Source organism: Garra rufa, chromosome 4 (genome assembly GCF_049309525.1).
Source record: "Garra rufa chromosome 4, GarRuf1.0, whole genome shotgun sequence".
Lineage (NCBI taxonomy): Eukaryota > Metazoa > Chordata > Actinopteri > Cypriniformes > Cyprinidae > Garra > Garra rufa.
In genome coordinates, this window is record NC_133364.1 from 26,591,718 (window position 1) to 26,616,610 (window position 24,893).

General features: G+C 37.0%; 1 protein-coding gene across 4 annotated transcripts in view; it reads left to right on the forward strand.

Moving 5' to 3' along the window:
• Positions 1-4,598: 4,598 nt before the first annotated feature.
• sfmbt2 (Scm like with four mbt domains 2) overlaps positions 4,599-24,893 on the forward strand; it is a 78,715-nt gene continuing 58,420 nt past the window's right edge. For all 4 annotated transcript variants that reach the window (XM_073838089.1, XM_073838091.1, XM_073838090.1 and 1 more), the window contains exons 1-3: positions 4,599-4,728; positions 13,358-13,452; positions 17,110-17,350. In XM_073838089.1, the coding sequence (XP_073694190.1) occupies positions 13,360-13,452; positions 17,110-17,350 (334 nt within the window). In that variant the 5' untranslated portion in view covers positions 4,599-4,728; positions 13,358-13,359. The remainder of the gene's footprint in view (positions 4,729-13,357; positions 13,453-17,109; positions 17,351-24,893) is intronic.

Here is a 24,893-nt window from a genome sequence, read left to right on the forward strand (position 1 = left end):
AAAACACAGACAGCGTGCCCCAATTAAGAACCAGAAACATTAAAGTTCTGATGGAGAGGGAAACCACCAGAGGGGTGCAGAGCTGGAGACTTCCACGGCAAATCAGGGGACCACGGGGAATCAGGAGACCACGGTGGAATCACTGGATCAGGCGACTGGCGAGCTGGCAGAGCTGAAAACTATGGCGGAGCCAGAAGAGATGAGGACCAAGGCTAAAGGCTCGTTCACACCAAAAGCGATAACGATACACTAGTGAACAATAACTGTCTGTTTTTGTTGCATTTAAATGACTTCAACCAGTAGATGTCCTTAGCATGCACGTTTCAAGCGCATCTAAACAATGAATCTAACGTACACTATCACTATCTAACATAGTCAGTGTAGTGGTATAAAAACAATGCAATGACTCCAAGGCTGAATTGGAATCTGGGAGAGCTTTAATGGACAACGACACCTCAGATAAGGAAGTGTGTGCAGCTCAGACACACAAGATGGCGGTACCCATCACAGGAAACACAGATGACAGTATAGGTAGTATCTCTGGGACCACCGGAGCAAGGACTACCAGGCTTGGATCCTCTGTGATCACTAAAGCAGAGACCAACAAGCTTGGGACCTTTAGGACCTCCGGTCCCTGACGCTGAGATCACCAGACTTGGAACCCACCAGGCTCTTATTTACATTGCGTCTACACTTACACTTATAATGAAATGATTGATGCTGAACACAACACCTGAATGAAAACTCGATTTGAGGGGTGAGTAGATTCTAACTTTAAAACCTCTGATTGGCTGGTGTGTTTAAGAAATCAACAGCTATGTCTTTGATTGGCTACATTGCTATACACTGCGAAAACAGGTTGAAAAAGAAACTGATCTCCAGAGCGTAAACCATAGCGCACTGGGATACTTTGCCAAATCTGCAATGAAATGCTATTATTACAGCTTTACCTGAGGGTGTTATTGATTTTGTTTGAGGGTGCTTAGCACCTTCTAGCACCCCCATAGAACTGGCCTGACCACCAGACTTATGAACACCAGAGAGCCCTGGGACAACCAGACTTGGGAAATGTGGACAACGTCACCTCAGACGAGGAAGTGTGTGCAGCCCAGACATACAAGATGGCGGTAACCATCACAGGAAGCACAGATGACAAAGGTAGTACCTTAGCAGAGACCACTGGGCTTGGGACCTTCAGGACTACTGGTCCCTGTCACTGAGATCACCCAACTTGGGACCACTGGTCTAGGGAGTGCTGGAACTGCCAAGCTAGGGGAAGTTGGGACAACTGGACTTAGGGAGCGTAAGAATCAACAAGTTAGGGAGCACTGGGACCACTGGACTTATGACCACCAGGCTAGACAGTCCTGGGACAACCAGACTTGGGAGCATTGAGACCACAGGTCTAGGGGGTGCTGTGCTGGGACCACTGGACTTGGGAGCACTAAAACCACCAGGCTAAGGAGCACTGGGAGCACTGGGACCACCAGACTTGGGACTACTGAGCTAGGGAACGCTATGGTGGAACAACCAGGCTAGATTTCTCCCTTAGAATTGTAGTGAGGAGCGAGAATGGGGGCCACCACAGGCTAAAAAATGCTGGGGCTCAATGGGGAGCATGGATGTATTCCACAGTGTAGGGCAGGGGTAGTCCTAGAGAGCCACTGTCCTGCAGAGTTTAGCTTCAACCCTGAAAAAAAAACACCTGCCTATAGCCCCAGTAATCCTGAAGACATTGATTAGCTTGTTCAGGTGTGTTTGATTAAGTTTGGAGCTGTACTCTGCAGGACAGTGGCTGTTTAGGACTGAACTTGCCTACCCCTGGGGGAGAGGCAGATTATCATAGCTTAATTAATGAACTGATCCAATTTGCAGTCACATCTGCCTCCTAGCAGACAAGACTTAACAGGCTCATTGAGCCCAAAATGATATAAGTCCTTAAAGGCTTTCTCCTCCCAGTCCACAAAGCTGGCAGGAGCACAAAAGCACTCGGTATAGTTCTCAGTGGAGTCTCTACCCGCCAAAGGCACGCAAACTAATCTGCTGGATCCATGGGCAGTGATAAGGTCTTCTGGAACATTTGGCATCTCAGGAACAAGGAAAAGCAAGATCCGATTGCAGATCATGATTTATTAAAGAAAATAACAAAATACAAGAAACAGAAATCCAAGGAACAAAGAACAATCTGAGCAAGCCAACAAATCATACAAAAACGGACATGACATGAACATAACCACAGGAAACTCTAGAGCTTACTTCTAAACACAGGGGTAAAAGACAAGGAACTACTAATAAGTGGGAAACTGGAACTGAAAATCTTACTGACCCTACTTACCTTTTTAAGGATTACAAACACATGTAAGTGAGTTATTAGTATTTACAGGATATAGTAATAAGATAAATAATAAATAATCCCAGTAATAACCCCAGGCCCTAAAATATATTATGAAATACATATTCCTTACAACCCATGTAGGTCTTATGACTACCAGTAGGCACATACCATCATTGCATTTTGGAAATATTTCCTCCCTCCATAGAGACCTCTGGCTAAAAGAGGCACCCTACTGTCAGAGAAGAACATGAAACAAATAGACTGTGTGTATAATAAACCTGCTTTTAATTGCTGATATTGGTGTGATGTTGTGGATAAATAAACTAGATAAGGTTTTCATTTGACTTAAAGAACCAGAATTACCTCTAATATAAACACATTAAAGTATTGATGACTTAAGGAGGTTTTGAAGAACTGATGATACAAAATATAATAAAAGAAAGTGGCTCCAAATAAGGCTTTCATTTTAACAACTGTTAATCATATCTTAATCAAAATGAACAGGATAGATAAAAGTAATTTTAAGGATCTCCTCAGGTAACAACTGCACATTTTTACAGTGTAGTTGCAAATCCAGAACCTGATATTTGGAAAATCATTGTAAAACCGATTTGTGTTATGGAAATTTTTATACATGTACTTTTCTGAAGGCCTGTATACCAAAGTATCAGCTAGCAGATAATGTCCAGAGCTAATTTCCCTAGGCAAAACTTTCAATACTATACCACAGCATGGAGAGGATAAAGTATTGACCCACATTGTCTATCTCCTCTCGCAAGGTCGCTGCTCCAGCAGTGGTAATCTGTCCCTGGACGTGCTTGTCACAGTCTCCTCTTGTAGATTAAGCTCAAGGCATGAACCATCTGTTACTGCAACATCACTAAGTGGAAGCCTGCGCTTATTAGATGAGAGCAGCTTCTTTTTTTCTTTTTGGCTGAACAAGGAATTTCACCTTGTTTGTGTACATAGTGACCTACATGAATGTGTGAGTGGGTTAGAGTGTTGATGGTGTTGCCTGATAAACTAAGCCCTGTTTCTGCACCAATGCTTTTTTTATTTATTTATTTTGCTCTAGTGGAGCAGTACTTTACAGTTCATATTGATGTCAATTTAAATTCAGCACAGCAATAAATACTGTTACCACAGGATGGCAATGGAGGACAAGATGAGCATTGGATTTTTATGTCTGAAATAGATTGCAATTTCTAAACAGTAAGTTTTTGCATTCATTTTTTTTTTTAAAAGGGCTTTATTAATTAATACAAATAATGAATTGCTTTTTACATTAATTTGCAATTAGACACACTGTAATATTTATTACATAAAACTGTGAAACATTTCTAGGTAACATAATGGCTTCTAAATTAACAACTAAAAATTCAATTCAGATGAAAAAAAAAAATAGTTTAAAAATTAGTATACAAGTTTTAAGATGAGGTATAAACAGACTATTATGATTATAACTTGTTATAACTTTTTTTAGCCTACACTGTCATATTCATATAATAGCTAGTCATATTTTTTTAAAACAAAAGTTATACTTACTTTAGTTATTTTGTTTTGATGACTATCATGACTCAACTGAACTTTAATATTTTTAAAACTCAAAACATGATTTTAAATATTTTTTTCCTGTAGTTTTCATTGTGAAATGTTGTGTTTCAGATCTACATAATGTCACAAAAATATGACTGTTGTAGAAACGATATAGCTGACTGAAAGAAAATTGTAAATTAAATGATAGAAACGATGTGTGTTTCTTTCTTTTTGACTTTTAATATAAACAAAATCATAACTTTGGATTATACTTATAAACATATGTAAAAAGACACTCCAAATCTAAAACGGTCAATGGTTTTTGCGTAAGTGTGAAGAAATAATCAAATAGATGATCAAGATGGAAAAACAAGCGAGGTTGCAACAGCAGCCCCCTCTTGTTTACACTGTCTGTGTATCAAACCCCAGTAAGTTGTCTACATAGAGAGCATTTCATTAGCATTTCTACCACGTCTTCGCACAGCATTTTTGGCCATCTAAATGCCTAAAGCGGCCAAAACCGATGCATGCGTCAATGATGCCCAAAAGTGCTGTACGCGCCTGTGAATGGCCAATACTGTCCATGCAGGCGGCTCGCAATGTTTTTAAGACACAGCCATGAGTTTCCCCACACGAGGGAGGCGGAGGCTCGGGCCCATTTCTATTTATAATGGGCTGAACAAATTTTGCAACTGTAAAGGTCAATGAAGGAGTCGGCTTGAAAATAATCTGTAGATGTTGAGACATGCGCAGATGCGGGATGATGCCATATTGGACACACACATACACACACCGCTCCTGCTTCAACCAGAACACCGGATCACTCAATTCAGATAGACGGAAAAAACTCGCATAAGGTAAAAACTACGTTATCAACATGAACTTCATTCTGTAATAGTGATCGTGACCGACACGGAGTCGCGCTTGTTTGCGCGAATTTCCGCGTCCAGCCGCTTTTTCCTCGTTAAAAACATTTGGAGGTTGTTCGTAACAGTCTGAAATACACAGAAGCGTCTGCGTAAGAGTTGATAAAACGGTCCGAAAAATAAAGTAACCTTATTTATACATGACACGAATGTCGAGCGACCGCACTTTCGATTCTGCCGATAAATATATTTACGATCCGAAGAGGCGCGCGCCGGGAATGTCGTTGAAAAATAACGTTTATGTAACAAGCGATATTTTCGTGTCGTGCTCTTCCTCAAAGCGACTCTCGCTCTCTTACTATTGACTTTATTTTCAAACTGCCATTTGACCTCCTTTCGATTTCAAAGGACACAACGTTCAGGCGTAAATATCAACACTTAAGTTTACATATTCGGGCGGTGTTTATATAAATGTTTTTCAACGTCACGAACCGGTCGGTGTACGTGATTCAGGTGCGCAGAATATGAGCCCAAATCCTCGTTCCTCATGTGTCAAATCCACTTTCAACATGGCGGGTTAAGGTGTGTTAAAACTGCCATGCAAAATCTTTGAAGAAGGAAAAAATAAAACCGCACTGCGTACGCATCCAGTTTTCGTTTCTTTCGCTGCACCTGGACGTGCTTTAATCAATTAAATTTAAAGTTGTCGTTTGCCGACGTCGGTGGAGTTTTTTTCCGCTGCAATACTTTTAGAGTGTGTAAAGTACAGTAGTGTATCACACATGCTCACACAATATTTCCTGTTTCGTTTTGTGTACTCTTCAGTGTGCAGACTGACAGATCTATAATTTTAATGGGATATTATACTTTATAATCAAACGTTTCCACAGTTTCAAAAAGATATTTAATAAACGTTACACGCTTTGACCAATGAACAAACCATCGCTTTCCTACAAATCAATTATGATGATTTTTGAATTAAAAGTGATTCATTTTCGGCAAAATGCGAGTAGCCATTTATTTGATTAACCTTTGTATTAGGGGATGTCGCTGTAAATCCATGAGGTTTTATCTATACGGGCGGATTAAACTGATGACAGTAATGAAAGGGAAATGGAGTCACGCGTTTGGAGATGATATGTGATGGACAACTAATTTTTTTTTCTCGTTAATTCTCTGTCTGACCTGAAAGAGATGAATACGAATAAGTCTCTTCATGTCTACGCTTTAGCCTTTTTAGACTATCATATATGCATAGCAGGCCCATTTGTTTAATTAAACCGAAATAGAGACAACAGCTACAACACTTCAACTACGTTTATGAATCCAAATCAGCCTTGTGATGAAATTCGCTGAATCAGTCAGACTGCGTGTAAACCTTGATAAAGCTTGACATCTGAATCGATTGTGGCTTCACAGTTGAGCCAGAAAACATTTTTTCATTAAGGTAAAATCTAAGTGCAGAAGAACGAGACGAAAGCAGATACGACACCTGTCCAGCGCTTAGGGGTGAGGAAGATGAGGTTGACCCGCTAATTAAGGCCTGAACCCAAAAAGATAGTCAAAACAAAAGATAGGGGTCTTAAAAGTAGCCCACGTATTATATTTTACGTTTGAGGAGCCACAAAAGTTATCGAGTGAATATTGTCACTTGCGGGCAAACGCTAGCAAAGAGAAGTTGCTTTCCTCTGAGGAGTAACCATAGCAACAGTACGCAGCTTGAGCAAGTCTAGCATAAACAAAACGTGAGAAATACGTTTTAATTATTACAAAACGCATGCCGTTATAGGTGTACATATCAAAGCAGTGAAGAGAAATTATATTTTGGGCTGTGAGATTCACTTAAACGTTTTATGAATATTAGCTAGCTAAAATATAACTCGCACACATGTTGATTACGTAACATGTAAAGTACCAGTAAGCAATATTTAAAGCGTGGTAAACACACAAACGCTCTTAGATGTGCAGTGTGAGTGAGAGATATGCGATATGTCATAGGGTAATCAGATAGTTTACCCTCGGGTCGGACAGATCGGGTGACTGTCGTTGTTCTGTTGTGGATTGAATAATGCAATTTACATCCAGCCCATTGTGATGTAATGCCACTGAACGCAAATGTACGTGGCCTCCGATTCCTATTAGACAAACTTTCACAATTATGATGACTTGTTTGGGAAACTCCCTCTTCGTGTTGCTTTATAAACATCTTGAAGTGCAAGAATAGGGGATAGGTCATGCATATCCTACATCCTACACATATTATCAAGAAATATCCCTTTATAAGGTCAAAAAGTAGTTTTTACACAGAATGATGCCATGGGTATTTTTCTTTGGCTGGTAAAGAGAAAGCAAGGAACTGAATACTGCACCTTGATGTCATCATGTTGTGTTTTTGAGAAGTGATGTCATCCTATTTCAGCTCAAGGCTTTGTTTATAGTAATGCATAATGCTTTACTACTAAAAACAAGTTGAACGTCAACATCAGGTAGGCTATAAACATCCAAAATGACAGACAATTCATTTTATGTTTGTTTTAGTCCATTTGACTTGTCACCATCATCTTTGACTATCAACTTTTTTGTGAAGTAAATTCAAAGTGGATTAAATGTACTAATGAACTTAACACTACGTTGGCACTTAAATTGGCATTGCGGTTTACTGTGTAAAAAGGAAATTGATCTGAGAAAATGAGCAGCAATTTTACACTAATTTTCACACTTTAAAACATGCGAACGCTTGAAGACTTGTTTAATATGCGCATAAGGCACCAATAGAGAATTGGCCACACAGTTGTAATAGATGCTGCAGGCCTGCTTGAGTTCATAACATGCATTGGAGCATTTTTCAATTATGATAAATTAATAAATAACGCATTCAGTTGTATCCTACTCTTGCCGACCTTACACTCTTAAAAATGCCTTAAAAAAAGATGCTTTAAAAGGTTCCTCAAGCAATACCATAGAAGAACCATTTTTGGTTCATTCAGTCAAAGGTTCTTTAAACAACCATTTCGTTCTTACCTTTTTATAATCTGAAGAACCTTCTTAAACCTTCTTAAACATCTGAAGAACCTTTCTGTTTCACAAAAGGTTCTGTTTTGTGAAATAGAAAGGTTCTTCAGATGTTAAAGCTTCTTTATGGAACCATTTAGACAGAAAAGGTTCTTCTATGGCATTGTGAAGACCCTTTATTTTTAAGAGTGTTAGAGAAACCTTCACCATCCTAAACTGTTAAAAATAAAGGTTTCAAATGGATGTTTTTGCAGTGATGCCAAACATGTGAACAGTTTCTAAAAAAGACATTTGGAAGAACATTTTAAAATTCTAAAGAACCTTATTCGACTATAAAGAACCTTTTCTGCATTCGAAAGGTTCCATGGATGTTCAAGCTTCTTCATAGAACAATTGATGGCAATAAAGAACATTTATTTTTAAGCACTGCTTCATTCAGTTGTTTAATGTTCATATGTGACCCTGGACCACAAAACCAGTCTTAAGTCGATGGGGTATATTTGTAGCAATAGCCAAAAATACATTGTATGGGTCAAAATTATTGATTTTTCTTTTATGTCAAAAATCATTAGGAAATTAAGTAAAGATCATGTTACATTAAGATTTTTTGTAAAATTCCTACTGTAAACCTATCAAAATGTAATTTTTGATTAGTAATATGCATTGTTAAGAACTTAATTTGGACAACTTTAAGGGTTATTTTCTCAGTATTTTGATTTTTTTGCACCCTTAGATTCCAGATTTTCAAATAGACGTATCTCGGCCAAATATTGTCCTATCCTAACAAACTATACATCAATAGAAAGCTTATTTATTGAGCTTTCATATGATGCATATATCTCAGTTTTGTAAAATTTAACCTTATGACTGGTTTTGTGGTCCAGGGTCACATATTAGTATCTGTTTTGATAGTATCAATCCAGCAAGCTCTTTATTATCCCAGTCTTCTGATTCCACAGTTTATTCCCAACATTAGTAATTCAGGTTTCAGCTTTTAGTGATGACCCATGGTTTTATGCAATCCGAAACTTCTCCTAATTCATAATACAGATTAATTATTATTTTATTGTTTGCTGCTTTTACTATTGCTGTTGTCACTCTCAGTTATGTGGTGATTTTTTTTAAGAAGCTTGCTCTTTTTACTCAATACCATTATTGAGAATCTGATGTGCATGTATAATTGAAAACTTGAATTTATTGGCTTCGCTGTCAGTTCAAAATATTGTTTTAATGGAGCTATTCTCTTGCCTTAAGCATTTCCCATATTCCTGATATATAGACTTTTCTCGAAAACATTAGGCAAATAAGGCAAGTAGTCAAATCATGGAAAAAAAACAACTGTGTGCTGTGGGTAACAATTAAACTTGTGTTGTTTTTTTAACTGAGCCAATAAATGTATTGCAACCTTCTAAACTAAACATTAGACAGATTAACACGCAGCTTGCCTTGACAATTCCTCTCACCAACTTCAGTGATTAAAATGGATTATTAAATGTGTCTCAGACTGAGAAAGGCCAGAGCCATTTATTTTAATAAGAAAAGCAATGCTACATTGTGCTCCGATAATCCTTTAATTCCCCTTCCACAATTTAACAAGTCCTGGATTAGAGCGAGAGAGGGCATCTGGCTCAGTATGAGCTAATCGATAGTACGGCCTGCCTAAAATCTGGATTTACTCTGAAACAGCCCACATCGTAGATAGGCTTGATAACTCATTTTAATCCCACATCTTCAATCTGGAGGTGTCTTTCCACCTCCAGTCCCAACTGCGTTGGTTAAACCACGACGAACCCACAATCAATCCAAATGACAGCAGCAATGAATATAAAATATTTGTTTGTCATTCAAACATGACTCATTTGCTATGAAAAAATTTTGCCAACAAAAACGAACCTCAGATTATTAGATTGCTTTGTACACAAATAATCATTTATTTCCTAATTTTTGCTAGCCCAGTTTGTGAAAAATGGATCACATTTCTGTCTGACAGCAATTTGGATGCAAAACACCTTTTCTACATTTTAAACCCACAATACTGTAAGTCACAGCGAATCCTTGTCATGTAAATTTCCGCTTTGATTCTCGTCTTTCGTGACCGGGTTAGTGCGGAACACCCCCAGAAATATCTCCCAAATGAGTGACAGAAGCATAATAATTTTCTTTGGAATTGGTCTGCTCTGTTTATAACAAACAAATGTGTGCACACAAATACACACATAACGATACACTGTCATCATGGCAAATATTGAGTGAGTCATTTGCAAGGAAGTGGTTTCGGTGTTAAAGTGCACTTCTCATTCTTAGTTCCATCTGAAACCAGAACTTCAATAGAAGAAAGATACTTTAGTGTCACAATGTATGCATTATTTATTGCTCTTCACTCCGAAGTATAGAGGTTTCTTAATGGTTTTTTGGAGTACCTTCAAATAAGTTTTTTCATATGAAGAATCAGTCTGCTTGTATAGTGTTCTCGAGTTGTGAAAATAAATGGAAATGAAGGAATGGATTGATGGGAATGTTCATCAGGTCAGATATTGGTTTCTGGCTAATTTTTTTTTCTGTAGAAAGATTGAGCAATGAATTGAATGAACCTAGAGTTGAGGTCAAAAATTTACATACACCTTGCAGACACCTTGCATGTCAATCATTTTACCAAATAAGAGGTTCCCAATTCTGTGTTGTTACCTAAGTGATCCACAGCTGTTTTTTTTTTTTGTTTAGTGATAGTTGTTCATGAGTTTTTTGAACAGTTAAACTGGTTCAAAAAAATCCTTCAGGTCCCACAATTTCTTTGGTTTTTCAGCATTTTTGTCTATTTGAACTCTTTTCAACAATGACTGTATGATTTTGAGATCCATCTTTTCCCACTGAGGACAACTGAGGGACTCTTATGCAACTATTGCAGGAAGTTCAAATGCTCGCTATGCATTAAGAGCCAGGGTGTAAACTTTTGAACAATATGAAGATGTGTACATTTTCCTTATTTTGCCCTTCAGAAGCTACAAAGGAACTTTCATGTTTCCCAGAAGACAAATAAGTTAAATTTACCCTGATCTTTAAATTCAAAAAGTTGCATTGTGTTTCAATTTGGAACATCAGTGGGCGTTTGAACCTTCTGAAATAGTTGCATATGAGCCCTCAGTTGTCCTCAGTGTGAAAAGATGATCTCAAAATCATACAGTCATTGTTGGAAAGGGTTCAAATACACAGAAATGCTGAAAAACCAAATAATTTGTGGGACCTAAAGGATTTTTTTAGGGAACAGTGAACGGTTTAACTTTATTATGAACAACTATCACAAAACTAAAAAAATGTATGATCCCTCCTATTTTGGCAAAAGATTTAACATTTTGCAGATTCTGCAAGGTGTATATAAACTTTTGACCTCAACCATATGTGATTTACTAGTATTAATAGAAAAGTTCACTTCCACAATAAAAAATTCCTGATAATTTAATCACCCCCATCTCATCCAAGATGTTCATATCTTTCTTTCTTCAGTGGCAAAGAAATTAAGTTTTTTAAAGAAAACATTCAAACCATTGGCCACTATTGAAGTCCTCAAATTTTTCTCAAAACCATTAATTTCTTTACGTTTGAAGACAGAAAGACATAAACATCTTGGATGAAATGCGAGTGAGCAAATTATCAGGGATTTTTTATTCGGGAAGTGAACTTCTTTAAGTGTAGCATGAGCAAACAAAGCATGTTTAGTATTCTTTTTTTTTTATTCAAAGAAATACTACACTCTTAAAAATAAAAGTGCTTCACGATGCCATAGAAGAACCTTTTTTGTCTAAACGGTTCCATAAGGAAGCTTTAACAACTGAAGAACCTTTCTGTTTCACAAAAGGTTCTTTGTGGTAAAGAAGGTTCTTCAGATTATAAAAAAGAAAGAGATGGTTCTTTAAATAACCTTTGACTGAATGGTTCTTTGTGAAACCAAACATGGTTCTTCTATGGCATCACTTGAAGAACCTTTTGAAGCACCTTTATTTTTAAGAGTATAACATGTGTTAAAGCATCACAGACTCCTGTTTAGTTTTAAAGGCAGTAGAAGTAGAGATAACTACTGTAAAGCATGCTCTTTTTGAAGACATCAGTGTTTGAAGCATGCAGTCATTATCATCAATGCAATCATCAGCTTTTCACATACTGGGGACTGTAATGATATCATCAGTGCAGAGGATCCAAATCCCAGCCTAAAGAAGAGCAGAACAGACCTTTACACCAACAGTACTATCTGAAATTACTGCAAGATTGTAAAATGCTCTATTTGCTCAGCCTTTCTGTTTGAAGCTCTCATTGTTAACCTAGTGAACAATCCAACATTTCTATACACTCTTAAAAATAAAGGTGCTTCACGATGCCATAGAAGAACCTCTTATGTCTAAATGGTTCCTTAAAGAACCTTAAACATCTGAAGAAACTTTCTGTTGCAAAAGAAGGTTCTTCAGATTATCAAAAGGTAAGAAAGAAATGGTTCTTCAAAGAACCTTTGACTGAATGGTTCTTAGTGGAACCAAAAATGGTTCTTCTATGGCAACGCTGTGAAGAACCTTTTAAAGCCCCTTTATTTTTAAGAGTGTAGACCATAGTTGGAGTAGATACTGTATTTGATTTGATGTGAATGAACAATTGCATGAACAGTATTTTGTTTTAGTGTATGATTCCTCACATTTATTTATGTTTAACTGCTGTATAATTGGCAGCTAGTCTTTGCTACCATGGTAAAATATTATGAATAGATGTGTTCATTTGTACAAAAATAAAAGAAAAGTAAAGAAATATGGAAGTTCCCTCCATCCTGTCCTTGGTTTTAGATGAATGATGGTTTTATCTTAAATCTTTTTTTTTTTTTTTTAATTTCATGAATAAGTTCTCAGATGTGCTCAGCATTGGGAAAAACACTCTAGACTCTCCCACGCATTTAATTTTTTTCTAAGTGAAACATCTGATGACTCATGACACAAATGGATTCATGTAAAACCAGAAATCTTTGGAGTATTTATTATAATAATAATGTGATTAGACTAGGTCTTTGGTCAAGCTAGTTAGCAGAAGAGAGAGAAAGAGTGTGGGAGTGATGGGAATGAATTTCTCATCAAAATGCGTCATTGCATTTAGTTATCAAACAGTCACTTGCAGATCTTTTTCAAGGCTTGAAACAAACTATATGCAAATAGTTGGAGATATAAAAAAACCAACACATTTTTTTTTGTCTGAAACAAGATATTCGATGAGAAAAATTTGGGGTGGAATTTGATTTAGTAAGAACCTAGACAGAAAGCAGTTTACTCACTTACATTGGGAACTGGGATATATTTTGGAACACAGTGACACATGAAACTGAGCTGGTTAGGAACATTTGCGATCATGTACTTGCACAGAATATGGTTCATCTGAATATCTAACCATTATACCGCCATGCCATACACTCTTAAAAAAAAAAAGATGCTTTAAAAGGTTCTTCAGAGCGATGCCACAGAGGAACCATTTTTTTGTGAAACAGAAAGGTTCTTCAGATGTTAAAGGTTCTTTATGGAACCGATTAGACCAAAAAGGTTGCACATACATACATTCTTACTCTGTCTCTTTTTCCTAGCAGGCATGGATTGTGTAGAGGAGGAGGTGGATTTTAACTGGGACGAGTACCTTGAAGAAACTGGAGCCACTGCCGCCCCTCACACTTTATTCAGACATGTGAGAACACATAGACAGAATCTCTCTCTCTCTCTCTCTCTCTCTCTCTCTCTCTCTCTTTATGTGTATAGTGCCATTCAAATGTTTGGGATCTGTATGATTTTTAATGTTTTTCAAAGAAGTTTCTTCTGCTCATCAAGGTTGCATTTACTTGATCAAAAATCCAGAAAAAACAGTAATATTGTGAAATATTATTTCAATGTAAAATAACAGTTTTCTATGTGAATATATTTTAAAATGTAACTTATTCCTGTGATGCAAAGCTGAATTTTTAGCATCATTTCTCCAGTCTTCAGTGTCATAATTATAATTATAATATGCTGAAAACAGTTGCTTAATAATTTTTTGGAACCATACTTTTTTCAGGATTCTTTAGTAAAAAGTTAAAAAGAACAGCATTTGTATACATTTTTTTAAACTATTATTAAAGGAGTAGTCCACTTTCAGAACAAAAATTTACAGATAATGTACTCACCCCCTTGTCATCCAAGATGTTAATGTCTTTTTTTATTCAGTCCTAAGGAAATTATGTTTTTTTGAGAAACATTTCAGGATTTATCTCCATATAATGGACTTCTATGGTGCACCCGAGATTGAACTTACAAAATGCAGTTTAAATGCAGCTTCAAAGGAGCTCTAAATGATCCCAGCTGAGGAAGAAGGGTCTTATCTAGCAAAACGATTGGTTATTGTCTAAAAACATTTACAATTTATATACTTTTTAATCTCAACAGAGTACACACAGAGCTAGACAAAATGAGCATTTGAGGTTAAAAAGTATATAAACTGTCATTTTTATTAGAAACTAACCAATCGTTTTGCTAGATAAGACCCTTCTTTCCTCGGCTGTGATCGTTGAAAGCCATTTTAAGCTGCATTTTGTAAGTTCAAACTCGGGGGGCACCATAGAAGTCCATTATATGGAGAGATATCCTGAAATGGTTTTCTCAAAAAAAATAATTTCCTTACGACTGAAGAAAGAAAGACATGAACATCTTGGATGACAAGGGGGTAAGCACATTATCTGTAAATTTTTGTTCTGAAAGTGAACTACTCCTTTAAAAGTTTGTGGTCAGTACATTTTTATTCTTTCTTTTATGAAAGAAGTGAAAATTTTTATTCAGCAAGGATGTGTTAAATTGATAAAAAGTGATAGAAAAGACATATATTGTTAGAAAAGATTTCTATTTTGAATAAATGCTGTCGTTTTGAACTATTTATTAATCAAAAAAACCTTGAAAAAAGATATCACAGGTCTAAAATGAATAAATAAATAAATACACAGCACAACTTTTTCCAACATTGATAATAAAAGTAATAAATCAGCATATTAGAATGATTTCTGAAGGATCATTTGACACTGAAGACTGGAGTAATGGCTGATGAAAATTCAGCTTTGCATCAAATGAATAAAATATATTTTAAAATATATTAAAATAAAAAACCATTACGTTAATTATATTTCAAAATGTTACAGTTTTTTCTGTAGTTACGATCAAGGAAATCCAGCCTTGATGAGCATAGGAGAAAAAACATAAAAAATATTACTGATCCCAAACATTTGAACGGCATATATATAAGTATCTTATGCTCACCAATATTTACTTTAAATATTACTTTAAAATATAATTTATTTACTCCAGTCTTCAGTGTCCCATACTCGTTCAAAAATCATTTTAATATGCTGATTTATTATCAATGTTGAGCTGCTTAATATTTTTTGGGAACCTGTGATACTTTTTTTTGAAAATTCTTTAATTTAAAAAGGTTTAAAAGAACAGCATTTATTTAAAATAGAAATATTTAGTAACAATTTAAACTACTATTTAAACGTTTATAAAGTAAATTTGTATCTGTTTCTCTTTTTTTATTAAGAAATTGATACTTTTATTCAGTAAGGATGTGTTAAATTGATAAACAGTGATAGCAAAGAATTAAATTGTTAGAAAAGATTTCTATTTGGAATAAATTCTGTTCTTTTTAATTTTATTCATCAAAGAATCCTGAAAAAAAAAGAATCACAGGTTACAAAATATATTAAGCAGCACAACTGTTTCCAACATAATAAAAGTAATAAATCAGCATATTAGAATGATTTCTGAAGGATCATGTGACACTGAAGAGTGGCGTAATGATGCTGAAAATTTTGCTTTGCATCACAGGAATAAATTATATTTAAAAAATAAAAAAACAATATTTTAAACTAATGATATTTCAAAATATTACTGTTTTTTCAGTATTTTGATTAAGTAAATACAGCCTAAATGCAGAGAATTCCATAAAAAACATTAAAAAAATCTTACAGATCCCAAACCTCTGAATTTTCTGTATTTTGGATCAAGTAAATGCAGTCTTGATGAGCATAACAGAAAAACAAAACAAAACATAAAAACACAAAAAATCCCAAATGTCTGAATGGCATATATATATAAATATGTATCTTATGCTGACCAATATTTACTTTCAAATATAATTTATTTACTCCAGTCTTCAGTGCCACATAATCCTTCAGAAATCATTTTAAAATGCTGATTTATTATCAATATTGAGCTGCTTTATATAATTTTTGTAACCTGTCATACTTTTTTCTTTAATTTAAAATGGTTAAAAAGGTTAAAGTAGAAATATTTTGTAACAATTTAAACTACTATTTAAACGTTTGTGGTTAGTAAATTTGCTTTCTTTTTAATATGCTGATTTATTATTAATGTTAAGTCTGTGATATCACTTATATATATATATATATATATTTTTTTTTTTTATATATATATATATATATATATATAATGATATTCATTACTGTTCAAAAATTTGGGGTCAGTATTTAATTTTTTTCTTACTTTTATTTAAAAAAGAATATGTAAAATGTTTAAAAAAATAGGTCTATTTTGAATAAATGTTTTTTTTTTTATGTTTTATGTTTTGTTAATCAAAAAATTCGGAAAAAGTATCACAGGTTCCAAAAAACATTAAGCAACACATGTTTCCTGCATTGCTAATAAATTTGCATAACAGAATGATTTCTAAAAGATCATGTGACACTGAAGACTGGAGTAATGACTGCAGAAAAATTCAGTTTTGCCAGCACGGAAATGTTAAAGTATATTAAAGCAGAAAATAGCCATTTTAAATTGTAATAATTTGAAATATTTGTAATTGTAAGTGATATAATATTTCACAATATTATTATTTTCACTGTATTTTTGGTCCAACAAATGCAGTTAACATTAACCTTACAGACCCCAAATGTTTGAATGAAAATATATTTTGTTGTTGTTTTAAGTGTTTTTTTTTTGCCACAGAGTTACTTTGCAAAAGCTAGAAAAAAGACTGATCCCTACATTGTAACATTGTGTAACATGTTTCACTTTAAAATCATGAGCAAGGTTAAAAATACAACCCAGAAAACATGAAATACAGGTTAGGTTTGGCATTGTGTTGGGTTGCTACTTGATGTCAAATGTCTTTAGCCTCTGCAAATCATTAATAATTATCAAGCACATTAACAAAATAGGAAGAGCGCAATTTAATTTTCGGTTAAAATTGATCACTCTGATTACTCAATGATGCAATATCAGCAGTATTTTATATGGTTATCACAGTTTTGAAGCCATATTCTAATAAGACTGATAACACTAATCTTACTGAACTTTACAGGTGGAGCTCAGTCTTCAGAGCAGCTTTCAGCCTGGAATGAAGCTTGAGGTAGCTAATAAGGGCAGTCTGGATACATATTGGGTGGCCACCATTATAACCACATGTGGTCAGTTGCTATTGTTACGCTACTGTGGCTATGGCGACGACCGCAAGGCTGACTTTTGGTGTGACGTCATGACAGCCGAACTTCATCCTGTCGGTTGGTGCGCTCAGAACGACAAAACGCTTCAGCCACCTGAAGGTAAGGCGCAAGTGCAAACTTAAACCAACGCACCTTTTAAGATACATGTCTATTCAAACACAAATAAAGCTCATGGTAAAACAGTCCCTCCTGTCTAAACAAATGACGCCCAAGCACAGGCAGACACACACAGTTCTTCTAATTAAGTAGATGAGTTAGTTTAAAAAAAAATCGACAGTGCCAATACTTATGCTAATCAAAAACTGTAATGTCTACAACAGCTGGAAAGCCTGAGACAGGCATTTCTCCCAAAGGTGGGAATGATTCTTTGGAACTGGAAGCAGGTTATCAGTGTTATTCAATAGACCATATCATTTCTTCATGAACTTTAACACGGATTTTCAATGTTTGCCCAAAAACAGCAATGATGAACAGTCACATTTCTTCATAATAATTCAGTGCTTGCTATATTGTGTGTGTTTATATTGGTAACACTTGCTGTTATTGTATCACTTTCAATTATTCAATTATCAATTATTGTTAGTAAAATAAGTTCTTAGTGTAGTATATAATCCAGAAGTATAGTTGACCACGGAGAATAAAATAGAATTAGAGTTGGATATTTGAAAAATGAAAACTGCCTCACGATTTACTCACTCTCAAGCTATCCTTGGTGTATATGACTCTTTCTTTCAGACGAATACAACTGGAGATATATTAAAAAATGTTCTGGCTCTTCCACCACTCTTAAAAATAAAGGTGCTTTAAAAAGGTTCTTCACAGTGATGCCATTAAGAGAACCATTTTTGGTTCCACAAAGAACCATTCTGTCAAAGGTTCTGTAAAGAACCATCTCTTTCTCAACTTTTTATAATCTGAAGAACCTTTCTTCGCCATAAAGAACATTTTGTGAAACTGAAAGGTTCTTCAGCTGTTAAAGGCTCTTTATAGAACCATTTAAACAAAAAAGGTTCTTCTATGGCATCATGAAGCACCTTTATTTTTAAGAGTGAAGCTTTAAAATGGGAGTGAATGGGTGTTTTTAAGTTGAATAAATTGCATCCACCCATCATAAAAAGTGCTCCACATGGCTCCACTGGGTTAATAAAAGCCATCTGGAGAAAATCGATGTGTTAAAACATTATAAACTGATGTTCTAGCGGTTCTCGTGAGAATCAAGTTTTGTTTACAGCAAAGAAAAACCAGTCTCCTCTTGTCTTATTTCGAAATCCTCGAAATCCTTTGACATTTTTTTTGTTTTTTTTAACAAATCCTTGTTTTGTACTTTTCATTCACTTCTCACCAGAGCTTATGCTACACTCTTAAAAATAAAGGTTCTTTATTGGCATCAATGGTTCTATGAAGAACCTTTAACATCCATTGAAACTTTCAAATGCAGAAAAGGTTCTTTATAGTCGAAAAAGGTGCTTTAGGTCAGTGTTTTTCAACCACTGTGCCGCGGTACACTAGTGTGCCGTGAGAGATCGTCAGGTGTGCCGTGGGATATTATTCAATTTCACCTAATTGGTCTATTTAATACAGCAGTTAAATAAACAAGAAGTTATTATTAAGTGACTTACATTGACTGACTACAACACTATTGCCTGATTTAGCTCTATTTCTTCGTCAAACGTCGAACAATCTGAAACAAGTCACAACTGCGCGCATCTCCATTCAAACACAGTGGTGTTTCGTTTATGAATGAAACGTGCGTTTTTAAACGAATCTAGTGAAATGATTCACTTTCCCATTCATAAAGACAGTCACTTGCTTTGTTCCCGAATGAACCATCCGTTCAAACGAATCAAATGAACGATATGATTCAGTAATTAAATCAGTGTCTTGCCGCCACCTGCTGGCAGATCTGTTCAGTTTTTTTAATTTCTGTAGTCATAATTTTATATTAAAAACATTAATCACAACATGAATTTATGATTTTGATTGCATTCATTTCACATCTGAGCTTTATTAAACAAATGAAAGGATAAAAACAAAGGTAAAAAACAAAATTCCCCTGTAAATCACTTTGAGGAGTCAAATAGCACCTCGTAATAGGAAGGCTAATTTTTTTTTTTTAATCAGAGTTTTGATTATTGGTTAGACTGTGCCCCTATTTTTTTTAAAGTTAGGAGCACAAGTGCTCCTAGCAAGAAAAGTAAGTATAGAGCCCTGAGCCATTTTTTTATTTATATTGTCAGACAGCTAAAACATTTTACAAAATGTGTTAAATCAGCTGCACAAAGGGATTGGCATGCTGAAAAGATTTGTCTATTCTTATTTTTGTTGAATGATAAATATAGCCTACTTAAAAATCATCATATTACAGTTCCTTTTTTTTAAGAATTGTATATATTCTATTAATATTAATAATATTGTATTCTATTGATGTTGATTTTGATAGTAATATTCTAATCTGTATTCTACCTCAATTGATCATTGTTTGGAAAATATGTCTTGTTCTGACAATAAACCATAAATAATAATTAACTATCTGGTTTTTCTTTCATTAAGGAGAAAAAATCTGCCTTTAATATTGATAGATATAAAGATTTGACATTTATCGTAATAATTATCGATATCGACTGATATGAAAAATATTATCGTGATACATTTTTTTTGCCATATCGCCCAGCCCTAATAGGCTACAGAGTTTCATTTTTTTACAGTTTCGATTGTTGGTGTGCCTTGTGATTTTTTTTCAATTAAAAATGTACCTTGGCTCAAAAAAGGTTGAAAAACACTGCTTTAGGTTTTTAAAATGTGCTTCAAAATGGTTCTTTTAGGAACAAAAAAATTCCAAAATTCTGGAACAAATGCATCGATTCAATTCAGAAGGCTTTTATTAACCCGCCGGCGCCAATGTGGAGTACTTTTAATAATGAATGGATGCACTTTATAGGACTTCAAAATCTCAACAGCCGTTCACTGCCATTATAAAGCTTAGAAGAGCCAGGACATTTTTTAATATAACTCCAACTGTATTCGTCTGAAAGAAGAAGCCTAGGGTGGCTTGAGGGTAAAAAAAAAAATGGGGTAATTTTCAATTTTGGGTGAACCTTGTAATATTAGAAATTGTAGAGATGTATTCAACTCAAGATTAGAAGAACAGGACAATTGTGGGTACTGAAATAAACATCTACTGGGCCAGAAATGAAGTATTATTTAAAACAAATCATTATTAAAAAGCTATATATTTTATTTAATTATCATTCAGCACATTGTTTTATGCAATTGCTATAAAAACAGGTCTGCAGAACTCATGGTACTTAACAAAATTATATGCTCAGTACAATATTTCATTGCCACAAGTACAATTTCTATATAAATATTTCCAAAAACCCATATCCAGCAGTCACAAACAAGTGGAAAAAAATAAATAAATTAATTTGTCAAAGGTAGCGGCACCTAAACACATGCGTATTTATATCTGATCTAAGCCTACAGGCCACAGTCATGACCATTTTAGGGTTGGGGCCTTCATTGTGGTACTGTGGTGTAACAGCATTTCGCTGTTTGCCTGCTCTGCATCCTACAACAGATTTGAGATCTGAACCCTTGAACATGCGGTGCATGACTTCCACCTTAGGGTTACTGTCAAATATTTGCAATGCTTTCGGATGTATTGTATTTTATCACATCATTTAATCCGACATGCTGTGACATATGACTGGCTTAAAGACTTAAAATGTGTCAACAAACCAAACAGGTTGTAACAGGTAAACACAGAGCCTGTTAATGCCTTTTTCCTGTCAGAAACATTTGACCTGGTAAAATCATCGAAAATCATTATTTAGTGGATCCACTAATGTTTGACAATATCTCAATATCTTTCTGAACCACTCCACACTTCAGAGAAAGAGTATAATTTAATTTTTTTTAAAGAGTAACTAGCTAATTTGTTATACCTGTCCTAGAGGAATCTGACCATACCTGTTTTGCCCATATTTGAAGAGGTTGTTTTGACAGAAAAGGTTTTGAACCAGAAAGATAATCTTTGGAACAAAGTTCTCTGTTGTCAATTGCATGCCTGAAAGGTCAAGCAGCAATAACAGGCAATTCTGATCCCAGTTCTGGTAGAATATTACATAATAATGAAAAGTATACTGTGTTTTAACATGTCAGATTCAAGTTGGATTGGGAACACTGAATTTTAATAATTCTCAATATTACATAATAGTGTTCTGTCACAATGAATGGTTTTACAGGGATAGGCCTAGTTCAACCAAAAATGAGAATTCTGTCATTAATTATTCACCTTAATGCCATTCCAGTTTTATGACTTCCTGCATGGAACATCAAAGAAGTTATTTTGATTTGTATTCCCATATTTTTTGGGAATGTCTTTCTTTCTTCAGTCATAAAGAAATGGTGTTTTTTGAGGCAAACATTTCAGGATTTCTCTCCATATAATGGACTTCTATGGTGCCCCTGTGTTTGAACTTCCAAAATGGAGTTTAAATGCAGCTTCAAAGGGCTCTAAATGATCCCAGCCAAGGAAGAAGGGTCTTATCTAGCGAAACGATCGGTTATTTTCTAAAAACATTTACAATTTATATACTTTTTAATCTCAAACTCTCGTCTTGCCAAGCTAGACAAGACAAACATTTGAGGTGAAAAAGTATATCAATTGTAATTGTAATTTTTTTTTTTTTAGAAAATAACCCATCGTTTTGCTAGATAAGACCCTTTTTTCCTCAGCTGTGATCGTTTAGAGCCCTTTGAAGCTGCATTTTGGAAGTTCAAACTCAGGGGCACCATAGAAGTACATTATATGGAGAGAAATCCTGAAATGTTTTCCTCAAAAAGCACCATTTCTTTACGACTGAAGGGGGAAAGACATGAACATCTTGGATGACAAGGGGGTGAGTACATTGTCTGTAAATTCTTGTTCTGAAAGTGAACTACACCTTTAACAAATCCATTTATAAAATGGAAACAACAACAACAATAACAACAACAACAACAACCATGTATTCAGTTTGTTTTAGAATGATATGAGGGTAAATAAATGTTGATATTTAGTTCCCCCTCAGTCGAATCACTTCAACATTACATTGGGAACTCACTTGAGAGACCAATCATCTCTGAGCCTTATTCAAAAGGTCAATGAAAATTGGCGAGTGGCATTTGCATGCCAAGCCACTCCCCGTACATACGGGTATATAAGAGGGCGGCATGCAGCCAGTCATTCAGATTTTTGCTTCAGAGCCTTCATGCTCAAGCCGATATTGAAGAACAAATTGTTCCTGCGAGTTCACTCACTCTCTCCCCCGCTGGCGTGCGGCCGATCTAAAAGAGCATTTCTAAAAAGAGCATTTTGACGGCCGCCAGCGGGATCCTGCGGGCTGCCGTTTTCACGGCTTCAAGAAGCCTCTGCAAACCAGCGAGCAGCCTCATCTGGGTGCACAGTGGTGCCGCGCTCCCTGGGCAGACCGGGATAAAAGAGTGGATTTCTCACGGCTGTGGAAGACGTTCTTTTCAGAACGGCTTTCCGGCGTGCGCTTCTGGGTGCGGTAGTTTCCTCACTTCGCTGGAGGGACATGAGCGCTGCCTCACGTGCTTGAGAGCGCGCTGTGGCGACGTTCATGGATGGTTCGTACGTTCATTGCGAACGCGTGACCATGGTTACGCTGAAGTCCAGCCGCTCGTTTGCGAGCCGGCTCCCCTCGCTGTCCTCCCGCGGCAGGTCGCCAAGCCATCAATGCTTTTCGGCCGCCGTGATGAGACGCGAGGGGGACATTAAAAATGTGTGTGTGTGTGTGTGTGTGTATATATATATATATATATATATATATATATATATGTATATATATATATACACACACACACATATAATGTATATATGTGTATATATATAGAAATGGTGCAGAACGCACTGCCGGCTCTCAAAGCCCTGCAACCTTCTGCACCTCAGCGTAGCCCCGTTGAGTTCCCAGAGCAGTATGCTTCCCCGCACGCCGGGATGAGCGTCTCCTTTGGTGCTCCTCAGGAAGATGAGATGTCTATCGCTGCATCAGAGGGAGAGTCAGAAGGTGAGAAGGACGCCTTGGTGGCTCAGCGCCCCACGTGGTCGCTGCCCCATCTGAGGCGGACGCTGAAATCTTGGCTATGCTCCTCCGAGCCGCCAGGGGGATCGGTCTAGAGGTGCCCACAAAAAAAAAAAAAAAGTGATGCGCCTCCAGCCGCTCCCTCTAGGCTGGATGACTGGTTCCTGGGGAGGGCTCCCACGGCACCGCCGCGCCCTCCTCTGGTCCCTTTCTTCCCGGAGGTGCACGAGGAGCTGGTAAAAAAATGGCGGGCCCTTCTTTCATTTAAAAAAAAAATGAAGAGTTCCCCGAGTTCCCTTCCTGAGCAGCACTTACACTCCTCGGAACCGGACTCGGAGCCTCTTATCGCGAGCGCGGGGACCAGGGAAGAAGGTAACCACTGCTTAATGCAGTTAGACTCTTCTCGAGGACGTTTATCCTTCCTCCAGCCTGCCCCTCCAGCCGAGATGAAGTTAGGGTCTTACAGTCCCTACTTCAACGTGCCCAGAAAGAGTGGTGGGTTAATACCCATCCTGGATGGAGCTCTGTTTCTGTCCCTTCTCAGGCTGCCGTCCAAGACGCTCGCGACGATATGCATACAAGTATGCTTCCGTCTCCAGGGGTGGGTTGCAGCCATCAGCCTGAAGGGCACCCACTTGGCCGGTCCCTCTCTCCCCGCAGCCTTGTGTAGGTCACAGGAGTCCCCCTGTCCCCTCTTCGGCAGACAGGCATTCGCGTTCCCAACCGTCTCAGCGACTGGCTCCTTGTGGCCCACTCACGAGTTCTGGTGTGCGAATAGAGGGACCTGGTGCTTCAGCACCTCTGCCATCTAGTCCTTCAGGCCAACAGAGGGAAGAGCAAACTCTCCCTAGTACAGAGGATCTCTTTCCTCGGTTTGGAGCCGGACTCAGTCAACAGGACAGCCCACCTTACTACCAAGGGCGCGCAGTCAGTGCTGTAGTGCCTGGGATTATTCAGGCACAACACAGCGGTCCCTCTCAAAATATTGAGGCTCCTGGGGCACATGACAGCTCCAGCCGCTGAGCTTGTTTCATGTGAGACCACTTCAGCACGATCGAGTCCTGAGATGAGCATGGCATCTCGGCTCACTCCGGACTGGCGTTTTCCCACAGTGTTGCCAACTAGTCAGCCCATGGCTTACCACGGGTTGAGATGCCATGTGCAACGGGCACTTACAGTTCGTCCGCCATCTGCTCCTACGTGGCAGATATCGCTACGTGCCATTCACATGACACCAGGGAAGCTCAACCGTGCAGCCTGTTGGCTTCCACGGCAGTCCACCCACCCTGCAGAATGGCGACTCCACCCCGTGACAGTTCAGCTAGTTCGGAGCTATTTTCGGCAAGGCCCAGCTACATTTGCTCGCCTTTCCCGATTCCTCCCATTGCCAGTTGCTTTTTCTCAAAGTGGCACTGGCACGCAGCTGACCTCCGGGGCTCTAGTACGCCTTCTCCCCAGTGAGCCTCCTTGCACAGACCCTGTGCAAGACCAGGGAGGACGAGGAGTAAGTCTTGTCGGTTGCGCCACGGGAGTGGCCCACCCGGACTTAGGTCCCA